This window comes from Osmerus eperlanus, chromosome 20 (assembly GCF_963692335.1).
Source record: "Osmerus eperlanus chromosome 20, fOsmEpe2.1, whole genome shotgun sequence".
In the NCBI taxonomy this organism is placed as follows: Eukaryota; Metazoa; Chordata; class Actinopteri; order Osmeriformes; family Osmeridae; genus Osmerus; species Osmerus eperlanus.
This window is the reverse complement of record NC_085037.1, coordinates 2774569-2787068: the sequence shown is the minus strand read 5'-3', so window position 1 is coordinate 2787068 and position 12500 is coordinate 2774569. Positions and strand designations below refer to the sequence as shown.

At 45.0% G+C, this 12500-nt stretch overlaps 1 protein-coding gene across 1 annotated transcript in view; it reads left to right on the top strand.

Moving 5' to 3' along the window:
* Positions 1-12500, top strand: part of csmd1a (CUB and Sushi multiple domains 1a) — an 83519-nt gene that overhangs the window by 49825 nt on the left and 21194 nt on the right. The window contains exon 3 of the mRNA XM_062446044.1: positions 12371-12483. Within this exon, the coding sequence (XP_062302028.1) occupies positions 12371-12483 (113 nt within the window). The remainder of the gene's footprint in view (positions 1-12370; positions 12484-12500) is intronic.

The window sequence follows — 12500 nt, the reverse complement described above, 5'->3', positions numbered from 1 at the left end:
GTATGGCGGTTCGATTGACACACACATACTAGCGCGCACACACAGTTACAAAAACGCACACAGAGACTCAGACAGACTGACACACACGCACACACACGCAGGGGCGAGAGCCCAGGGAACGTGTAATCTCACTTAGGGGACATACTGCGGCAGGCTCAAAACCACACAGTCAGCAACACCCTCAGCTAAGCCCTACCAGATCCTCTCCAGCACCATCACTCATACACACACACACACACACGTTCACACTCTCTCTCACACACACACACACATTCACACTCATACACCCTCTCATGCACGCACACACATTCACACTCACTCTCAGACGCCCTCTCATACACACCCACTCATACACACTCTCATATACACACTCTCATAAACATGCACTCATACTCACATACACACTCTCATACACACAGAGAACATCCAGATCTTAAGGCAGTAAGAGCTCACTAAGGTGTCCTGGTTGACTCCAGAAAAGCATTTCAAACTGGAGCCAGTACAACTTTAAACTGTTAAACACTGTACTGAGAATAGAACCTTATACTCTGAAATACTCATACTACTGGCACAATACTGAGAATAGAACCATATACTCTGAAACACCAACACTATATTGACACCAAAATGAGAATAGAACTACATACTTTCAAATATTCATGTTATGCTGACACTGTACTGAGAATAGTACTGCATACACTAAAATATTCTTACTATACTGAGGATATAATTGTATAGTCTTATATACTCTAACTATAATATATACTACAATACTCACACTAAGATGTAGTGTATAGTGTAGATGGAGTCAGATGGCTGAGCGGTGAGGGAGTCGGGCTAGTAATCTGAAGGTTGCCAGTTCGATTCCCGGTCATGCCAACTGACGTTGTGTCCTTGGTCAAGGCACTTCACCCTACTTGCCTCGGGGGAATGTCCCTGTACTTACTGTAAGCTCTGGATAAGAGCGTCTGCTAAATGACTAAATGTAAATGTAGATGTATATTTGGTAGCACAAACAAGGTTAATTCCAGGACACTACTCTTACAACCTGTTACATCACTGAAAGGTCTACTGTGCAACATCATACGTTACAAAACACCTTATTTGTGCATCGTTAGTTAGGGTGGGGTGGGCATTTAGCCTACTCTAGAACACATATACATGCACACACACTCTAGGAAATTGACTCACACAAACACACTCTAGGAAATTGACTCACACAAGCACACACATTCCCAGGCCGGCGAGCGACAGACCCACAGGGCGTGTTTAAACAACTTGTTAATTGCAGCGTCGTCGTGGGACATCCACACCCACGGAGCCGTCTGGCCTACATGAGCTACACTACGCTGCTAGATTGCTAATCACTATGTTGCTAGCATGCTTGTCACTGGATCCACTCTGCTAGCATGCTAATCACTGTGCCGCGAGCATGCCAATCACTACAGCCACGTTGCTAGCATGCTCATTTTTACCTTGGTAGCATGCTAATCACTAAGTTGCAAGCATGCTAATCACTAAGTTGCAAGCATGCTAATCACTAAGTTGCAAGCATGCTAACCACTATGCTACATTGCTATCATGCTTATCAGTCCTACCTGGGTATGCTGTTTTTACTATTATAATTACTTATAATTCTAAGCATATGGCAAATTACCAGGCTAAATGCCAGGCTAACCTCTGCTAAACGCTAGGCTAACTGCTAGTCTAAGGCGGGCTAGGCAAAGTATTAATTGATGGATCTAGAATAGAAGATGGAAAACTAACAGAACATATCAGGGGAAAGTCTTAACTCTTCTAGTTCTATACTCTATAAATTATATACAGCCTAGGTTCTATACTTTAGAGGATAACTATATATATTCTAAAGGTTGTATAGTCCTACTCCAGAATACGATAGAGCTTTTACGTTCTTGAAGTTCTATACTCTCCATAGGTTCTCTACTCTAGTGGTTCTGTAGTCTATAGGTTAGCCTATATATTCTAGAAGTTCTGAACTAGAGGTTCTACACTCTCTTAACCCTTGTGTTATCTTCGGGTCATTCTGACCCATCAGTCATTGTGACCCACCGTCGTATTGGGACAACTTTACCGCATACAAAAACCCAACGGTTAAAAGAAAATGCTTCACTTTGTTTTTGCGTCCTTTTCTCGCTGATCGTGTAGGTAAAGGCACGTATGGACTCCTCCTATGAAGCGCTCTCTCAAGCGGCTGTGTCTCTGTCCGTGGTGCTGTGTGGGCCGTGGCAGCCCCTTCTCTCTTGAGTCGCACAATGTGCTAAACTTAAATCATAAAAAATGTAATTCGTCCCCCCCAATGTTGACTCCATACGGCCTTGGGTCACACCCACCCATATGATCAGACTAGGTGCTTCAATCAACAGGTTTGTGCCGGTGCAGTTTCCCGTTGTCCATCTGGATGTGGGCTGAACTTTTTTCCATTAACGTATCCTTTATTATTTACCGCTTAAAGGTCAATGATGAAGAGCATCCACAAAGGGAATGTAGTTTTCCTTGTAGCGAGAGCATTTAAACACTTGTGATTAGTCAAGAGGCTCTCAGGCGCTCATAGACACAGGACGATGTTCGCGCGTGCGAGAGAGAGAAAGAGAGAGACAGAGAAATGACAATGAGAGCTGAGCACATGAGACGAAACAAAAGAATGCTGCCATCACTTAACATTCAATCATTGTCTGGAACAAACATAACAAAATGAGCAACTTAAAAGAACTGATTCAAAGTTACAAGTGTGGTTCAAGCAGGAGGACTCAGTATGACTTTACAAATACTTTATTTCCCACTATACAAACACGATTGTACATTTGATTTGATTTGGCATTGTGGTTCTGCTCGCATCGGCTCCCTGCCGCATCCGACGAGACACCGTCTCGACCTCCGAGCAGAGAGCGGCGACGCATTCCCCCTGAAACAGGAAACAGAAAACAGAACCAAGGGTGGAGGCCGGGGAGGCGGAGGCAGCAGGAAGACTGAAGTCTATGTCGCACTAGCGATGCATATGCCGGGAATCCCTTATATACCCCGCCCTATTAGGAGGGAGTGCCCTGCGCATAAAATGACGCGTTGCTAGTGGCGCGCTATGTCTCACGTCCTCCTTCATGAACCAGCTCCGCTTGTTTTTGCATGGCAGCACCCCTAACTCAGAATGTCTTCCAGTGCGCCTGCATGCACACAAACTCCAAAATAATTGCAGTTTAAAAACCAATGGTGACCAGATTGTCTAGTTAGTATTCATCACTTTTAAATGTTTCTTATTTTTAACTTAATTAATGGTTTGTGTAGGCGGAATTATGTTCTGGCAACATTCAAGAAATGGGTTCCAACTAAATTTAACGACCTACCGCAAATCACACATTGTCTCTTATTTTGTAGCCTGATAATATAATATAAACTACCAAGAGGAATTTTAAACTCTGTTGGAGGTTCTATACTCTCGAAGTTGTTTAACGTTTCTATTCTTTAGAGGTTCTAATGTCTAGAGGTTTTATACTCTTGATGTTCTATAAAGGTTCTACTCTCTCTAAGAGGTCCTATACTAAAGGTTCTATACTCCCCTAGAGGTCCTATTGTCTAGTCTTGTGTTTCGATGCAGTCTAAACTGTACTAGACTAACTACGTTCTCCTAGAGGTTCAACCCGTCTCTCTGATTCTAGTAGTTTCTGGTGTTCTCTGGAATGCCTACGTTTAATTACACACAGAGATGATAGAAGTACTGACAGACCTTCAGGCCTTGTACACTCACTCACGCATGCGCGTGCGTACACACACACGCGTGCACACTTACACACCCGCACATGCTGTCTCCCATAAGCATGCACTTACGCACACACACACCCTCACACACGTGCACGCTCACACAACAGACACGCATTAATTCATTTATTCACATTTTCTAATATGGCCCAAAACAACCCCAGGCTCTCATGGCTGGCTCTGTCTGCCTGGCCTCAATATCTCTGCAGCAAAACTATGGAGGACATTCACACACTCTCTTCTCACACATACACACACACACTCCCACGCACATTCACACACGAATACATACACACACTCACACACAGTAACACTGGCTTGCACACAGTAACACGGGCTCGCATACACACACACATTGATTGACACACTGTAGACCACAACAGACAGAAACAGGCTGGATGAGCAGTTTGACTGCATCCTTAAGACAGCCTTTCCTTATGTGTCTAATCAGCTCCCCTCTCCTCCTCTTTCCTGTACTCCCACTCTCTGCTCCTCTCTCCTCCTCTGGATGGGGGAATTCACATGGGCAACGAGTGGTTAATAGAATATTGAAAAGATCAAAACACTTTTTGTCCCTTTTGCGTTGTGTGCCTAGCTAGAACGAAGTAGAGAGATGGACAGAGGGGGAGACATGGGGATGGAGAGGAGAGGCAGAGAGCTGGAAAGGGGTGTGTGAGGGAGGACAGGACAGGAGAGGGGGAGGATGGGAGGGACGAGAGGAGGATGGGAGGAAAGGAGGTTGTGTGTGTGTGTGTTCAGAGAGAAGAGTTTGCTGCATGCTTCACTGGTCCAAACATTACCTCAGCAGCACAAATACTCATTCAATTAAATAGCCTTGTAACCTGACTCCGTATGTGTGTGTGTTTTTGTGAGTGTGTATGTCTGTTTTCATTGCCTTCAATTCAAATTATACCAAAAACGGTGGATTTACTGTGTTGGTGTGTACTGTATGTGCGTGAAGGTCCAAGAGTGTGTCAGATTCAGAGTGGACTTTTCTTTCGACGCCCTTGTGAATTTCCAACCTTCTCCTTATCTCTCTCCACACTCTGCTGAACCACTGCCAATGCCCCTCTCTGTCTCTGTCCATCCCCCCCTCCTCTCTCTCTCTCTCTCTCTCTCTCTCTCTCTCTCTCTCTCTCTCTCTCTCTCTCTCTCTCTCTCTCTCTCTCTCCATTTTCTCTCTCTCTCTATCCTTCTGTCTCTCCATTTCTCTCTCTCTCTATCCCCCTCTCTAACCATTTCTCTCTATGTCTTTGTCTCTTTCATACCTCTCTCTCTATCCCTCCATTTCTCTCTCACTATCCCCCTCTATGTCTCGCTCATCCCCCTCTCTCTTTCCCTTTCTCTGTCCCCCTCTCTCCCTCTCTCTTTCTCTCTGTCCCTCTGTCGATCTCTCTGTTGCTCTATGGACTTTTTATTTATTTATTTATTCATTGTGAGAGCTGCTTGTCCTCTGTTTCTGTGTGTGTGTGTGTGTGTGTGTGTGTGTGAGCGAGCGTATGTGTGAAAGAGAGCGGGAGTGTGTCAGTGTGTGTGTGTAAGTGTACAAAAACAATAAGATTGGAGAAAGCTTTCATAGTGATTGCTGATAGGACAGTTTACCAGGAAGTCCACAGGGTCATGACTGGGTATGAAGTGTATCTCTGGTTCCTGTTCTACACACAGACTAGACCCATGTACCTAGAAAACATGATGAACATGAACATGGAGACTTGATGAAAATTAACAAAGAATACAGACATACATAAAATACACAAAGGCTGACTTATACAGACACACACACATTGTATCTCTCTTTCTCTCACTCCCGCTCACAAACACACACATGCACGTCCAGTAGAATTCTTGTGAAGCCCAGGGCTGTTGTGTATATGATAAATATCATGCATTTGGATCAAATGACTTCTGTCTACAGCATATCAGACTGTAATGGCAGCCAGTGAAATATTCATCAGCTTGTTATTAATGAGGTGTACGTTCTCTAGGAGCCTCAAGACACAGCCTCATTCCATGTCTCCTATCAAAAAGGCCCTGCTCCGAAGAGAAGTTAGCTTCCACACGTGACTCTGTGTGTGTTTGTGTGTCTACAGAACACTGTCTGTCTTCATCCAATTACCTTTTACAGCACACACACACACACACACACACACACACACACAAAGACCATTAAAAGCTGTGTCACAAGCCTGTCAGTGTCGTGTGTGTGTGTGTGGTTAGGTCTGTGTGTGTGGTTAGGTGTGTGAGTGTGTTTGGTTAGGTGTGTGTGTCCAGACATGCAGCTTGTGCTCATTAAGGCCAGCTAGGCTGAAACATTGACCACGCCTGAATGAGTTTCAGTCAACGCCACTGCTCCTTGTCCAGTCTCACACAAGCACTCCTCAGGATGGCTATAGCTCAGGGGGCCAGAGCATCTGACTGCAGATCAAGAGGTTTCAGGTTTAAATCCCCCCGTACATCGCTTTTTCGTCTGCAAGATGAGAACTTTATAATTATTGTGAGTATTATGACAGCTCTTGTATCTTCAGTCACATGTTAGAACAAGTTCTGGTAACAGTGCAGTCAGTACATAACATTGTTCATGTTGCTGCGGCGTTCTGACTGAGGCACTAATTGGTTGTGAGGAAAATCAGATGATTTTAATTTCCATCCAATCAATATTTGAGCGAGGCCTTTGAAGTGGCTCCTCAGAGTGAGACTGGAGAGACTGTCTTCTGAAGGGTTATAAAAAAAGATGAGAGATGGGGAGAGATGGAGAGATGGAGGAAGATGGGGAGAGGGAGAGAGAGAGACATTTGTCATTTCTGGTGTTATGTGTGAGACCAGCTGGAGTTCTGTCTGCAGAGAACAATACATATACACTTGAACCTTTAGAACATTGATTCATACCACTCTACACCAGAAACTTAAAAACAACTGTGTAAAAAAGCATACAAATATCATTTCATTAAATCATTACAGACACAGAACATTACAACATGAATATAGAATCTCTCTCTGTCTCTCTCCATCTCTCTCTCTCTCTCTCCACCCCCCCCCATCTGTCTCCATCTCGTCTTCTTTCTCAAATCACCATCACTAAAGGAAGGTCTTTGTTGGTTGAACATTAGCATTTGATTGATGCTGTGTTTAATTGCTAACCAGTGTGAATTATATTCTCATCTAAAACATCATTAACATAAATATTGTTTTGGTCACATTACTATCATCATCATTATTATAACCCAATGATCATTTGTCACGACCCAGACTTTAAACACACCCACACACACATACTCACACACATGCACATACAGGTTTGTTTTACTATCCTTGTGAAGACCGACACTTCACTCTCATAAAACAAATGTCTTATTCCTAACCCTTAACCCCAAACCCTAAACCTGCCCTTCATGTCATTCTAACTCTAAATCCCTGAAAATCTCATAGAAACAGCAATTGAAGTTGTGGTGATCAAGAAAATGTCTCCACAAGCGACAGTTTGCGTACACGTTCACACATGCACTCACCACTACACACACACACACCAACACACACGCACACACCACTACACGCACACCAACACACACGCACACACCACTACACACACACCAACACACATGCACACACCACTACACACACACCAACACACACGCACACTACACACACACCAGCACACACCAGCACACACCAGCACACACCACTACACTCGCACACACCACTACACGCACACCAACACACACGCACACACCACTACACGCACACCAACACACACACGCACACACCACTACACGCACACCAACACACACGCCAACACGCACACACCATAACACACACACAAGCACACACCACTACTCGCACACCAACACACACGCACACACCACTACACACACACCAACACACACGCACACACCATAACACACTGACCCTGCATGTCAAAAGGCATACTTTTTCTTTTGACTTTGAGCACGTACTGCAGCTGCCGGTGCAAAGTAAGTACTGTTGCATGCAGCATGCATGCAGCATTCATACAATTGGGACATAGTGCATAAACATTGTGCTCTGAACTTTGACCCTCTTTGTTCCACCATCCTTCACAGTTCGTAGCGCTAACATTTTTACAGTGTTGAAAAAATGATTAGTGATGCTTTTTTTTCTGCCCGGAGATACAACATATTAAATATAACCCAGAGCAGACCAGACACTTGCATACTGTCGGAGGGCATCCAGAGGGCTGTTGTTACTTTGGAACGTCTGTAGTGACATATCTTCCACTGGCCAGAGGATTGTGGGTCAGAATAGCCAGAAAAACATGTTGGCTTGCACACTGGAAAATGTGACCAGACCATCTGGACCATGACCCGAGTATCTGGAGGAAGAGGATGTTGTGTGACTGGAATCATAGGCCTGGTAACCCTGGTAACGACGACTAACGCTGAGGAACGTCCAGTAATCATGTCATACTTGGCATTTAGCCTCATTTGCATATAACAGTTCAAGCTGTCCAATGATATCCATGTTCATGCCAGCTGGGGGCTGGGATTGGTCCAATTGAGGTCCTCAGGCCCAATCGTACCCTTTGCTGATTGGTATGCTAATTATTCTGAAAAGTATGCTAATGTGTTTACTCGTTTATCCGATGACATCAGAAGATGTTTACTCTCTAATGCTCCAGTGTTCTAATGGCTTTTAGAGATGCCCTTCAAACACACATATCTTCCATGTTGTACCAGATCTTCAACCACACGCCATATCTCCCATGATGCACTAGATCTCCCATGATGCACCAGATATACAACCACACGCCATATCTCCCATAATGCACAAGATCTCCAACCACACGCCATATCTCCCATGATGAACCAGATCTCCATCCACACGCCATATCTCCCATGATGCACCAGATCTCCCATGATGCACCAGATCTCCAACCACACGCCATATGTCCCATGATGCACCAGTGTCTCTGGAGACCATGCTAATGCCAGACAACCTGTCCACTTGTTGTTGTTGTTTAACTACAGTGGATGTTGTTTACATGCAGGAGGATTTGAGTGTATGTTTGCATGTGGCTTGTATCGGCAGAGATGAGAGCCAAATCATGTCTGCCAGGGCCTGTTTGAAATGGCAATTGTTCTACCAGCTCACACACACTTTCTCTCTTGCTATATTATGCACACTCAAATACACGTCCCCCCACCCCCCACACACCATGCATTCGATGTGGGTGTGTTTGAAAGGTATTGTTTATCAGTCAGCATGAGGTGTAGCCCTGCCTGCCTGCCTGCCTCCTTCTGCTCCGCTCTAAACCTCCCCGTTTTCGACAACCATGATCTACGTTCTGACCCGGCCTGACAGCCTCTCCTCATCTAACATTCTGCTGCATCCCACATTCTAGTCTACATTCCTAAGTGCTCTACATTCTACTGTATCCTACTCAATCCTATTCAATCCGACTGTATTCTTCTAGTCTACACTCTACACTCGACTGTACATTTTACTTTGCATCCTATTTTTTTACATTCCATTGTATTCTACATTATACTCTACATCCATTCTACCATTCTATTTTCTGTTCAGCACTCTGTTCTACATTCTATTTTATATTCTATTTCATCTGTCCTTCTTTCATCTTGGCTCAGAGTTACAGTGGTGTGTGTGAGTGTGTGTGATGGAGAGAAAGTGTATGCCAGTGTGTGTGATAGAGAGACAGAAAGGGTGTGTATGTGGCTGAATGTGATAGTGTGTGTCATTGAAAGTGTGCGTGCGTGTGTGTGTGAGAGAGAGAGAGAGAGAGAGAGAGAGAGAGAGAGAGAGAGAGAGAGAGAGAGAGAGAGAGAGAGAGAGAGAGAGAGAGAGAGAGAGAGAGAGAGAGAGAGAGAGAGAGAGAGAGAGAGAGAGAGAGAGAGAGAGAGAGAGAGAGAGAGAGAGAGAGAGAGAGAAGAGAGAGAGAGAGAGAGAGAGAGAGAGAGAGAGAGAGAGAGAGAGAGAGAGAGAAAAGCCATCTTGGAGCTGTTTGAACCTTTTAGAATCATAATAAAGTGATGTGAGAGCTATCACAAGCTCATGTAGTGACATGTCGCACACTAGCCCGCGCTGCGCACAACACCACGCATAGACATGCAAAACGCACACTGTCAAGTGCAGGTAGTGTAGTGTGTGTGCAAAACCAACTGACAGATATTCCGGCAAAATGTGTGCGTATAATACTGTGAATGTCTAAGTTTGTGTGTGTGTGTGAGGGGTATTGTGTGTGTGTGTGTGAGGGGTAGTGTGTGCGTGTGTGTGTGTGAGGGGTATTGTGTGCGTGTGTGTGTGTGAGGGGTATTGTGTGTGTGTGATTGTTTGTGTGCCCCCCTCAGAGCAGATAAGACCTCCAGGTGATCTGACAGCCCTCCCCGACCCCCCTGTCAGAGAGGATACACCCTCTCACACACACACACAACACACACACACTCTCACACACTCACAGGGCCTGCCCATGAAGAATGTTTTGCCAGCTAGTCAGTCTTCTTGCCTTTGTTATCGAAACTGTGGCGTTTGATTGGTTCTGATGGCGTTCTAGATTACGCCAATCATGGGGCAACAACCAAATAGAAAGACAGATCTCCTCCCACCACAGGACATATCCCTTTGGAATCCACAAACACTGTCACACACAGACACGCTGTTACACAAACACACATTCGCACAGACACACACACGTAAAGCACCCATCCTGTTTGAATAAACCAGCAGCAGCCACCACAGCAAACGCTTCGTATTTATTGGTTGCTGACGTCGGAGTAGTTAGGTTGCCATGGCAATGTGGGAGAATAAGAGATTGTGTCAATCAAAAGGTTTTTTTTGATGGCTAAGAAAAGTTGGAGATTCACAAACATGCACACACAAACACACACAAATGCACACACACAGCAACATCTCAAGTCACTAGAGAACTTGAGACAAATGCTCTATTCTTTTTTGATGATAAATTGTTTTCTATCCATCTCCTCTCTCTCTCTCTCTCTCTCTCTCTCTCTCTCTCTCTCTCTCTCTCTCTCTCTCTCTCTCTCTCTCTCTCTCTCTCTCTTTCTTTCTGTCTCTGTCTCTGTCTCTCTCTCTCTCTTTCTGGCTCTTTCTCTCTCTCTCATTGCACACACACATGCAGAGATATGAATATGTATTCCGTTTTCTGTTTGAATGTGAAACATTCAGGTACCTAGAGTCTCTAGGTACCTGTAAGAATATTCTCCTTCAACAACAACCTAGACGTGTGAGGTGTGTGTTTGAGTGTGTATGTGTGTGTGTGTCTGTGAGTGTGTGCTCCCTCTGTTTAACATTGCGACCCGGCATGCTCAGGCCACAGAGAAAGAGCAAGGCGTTGCCAAAGGCGACGAATGACTCTTCTTCAAAGATCATCTGAAGGAAGAGACACTCGCTAACTTCCTGAATATTTACCAGGAAGACTATAATCAAGATGGATGACTAAGACACTCTAATGTACTAGGGTCCACACACACACATACACACACAACACACACACACGAGAAAGCCCCTTGTTCTAACAATACAAATCAGACGTGAGGAGACAGGGTTCAGAGTGTTTCTCTGTGAATATTATATTCTTACATACAGTATAGTCTATAATAAATCATCATATATTCTCATGAATAAATGAGATGCATGTGATGTGATGGCCGTTGCCGCGGGGAGCATTGCCATGCCAACCCTGATTAGTGGAAATGTTTTGACGCGTTTGTACATGTGTGTGTGTGTGTGTGTGTGTGTGTGTGTGTAAGTGAAAGATGTAAATGTTAGGTGGTCATAGTTCTGACAGAACACCAACGTGAGCATCAGAACAGTTTATTTCTACTGAAAATAATGTGATAATTTTTTTCTGTGTTTGTGGGGAGGTGTGTGTTGGTGTTAGTGAGTGTTGGTGTGTGAGTGCGTGTGTGTGTGATTGTGTTTATTATTGGTGCACTGTGCCTGGCCTACAGACTGTTCCTTGATTCTGACCACTGAAATACTGTTAGAACTAGACAGCTCTGATCCTTGATTTTCGATGGTGTACTTGTGTGCGTGCATGCATGTGTGTTTGGATGTGTATGCGTATGTGTGTATATGTGTGCTTGTGTATGTATTGACAAGTGTGCATGCGTGCGTGTGTGTGTGGGGGGGGGTGCATGTGTCTGTGTGTGTGTGTGTGTGAGTGTGAGTAGAATGGGTGGTTGCAGCAGAAGGTAACTCTCTAAATGATCTCTCTCCTCACGGCTCCTTAATGTAATCAGCAGTCTGCTCTCCATCAACCCGGATTCACACCCCTGGTCACCCAGAGGAGGAGAGGGGAGGGGAGGGGGACAGAGAGAGCACTTAAACATGCTCAGAAAGATGGGAACCATCTCCTCTCCTCAGGTACCATCCACAGTCATCTCTCTCCCAGCGTGTGTTCTCCATGTTCAGCAGGTGTTCACAGTATGCATCCCTCACCCCGAGGCATGGAGGAGGGCAAGGAGGGGATGGATGAGGGCGAAGAGGGGGGTGACGGGGTCGAGTAGTCCTAATTGGGAACTCAGATTCGGATTGGTTTCCTGTGCTATCTGCCTGTTACTGATTGGTGGGTTGTGTTGTCTGTCTGCAGGTTGACAGGGTTCCATGTCCCACCCCCAGTGACCAGTACAGGCTCAGTGTTTGCTCTGAGACTCACCAGCGACTTTGCTGTCAGCGCGCACGGCTTCAAACTCTACTACGAAGGTACGTTCCCCCTCCAC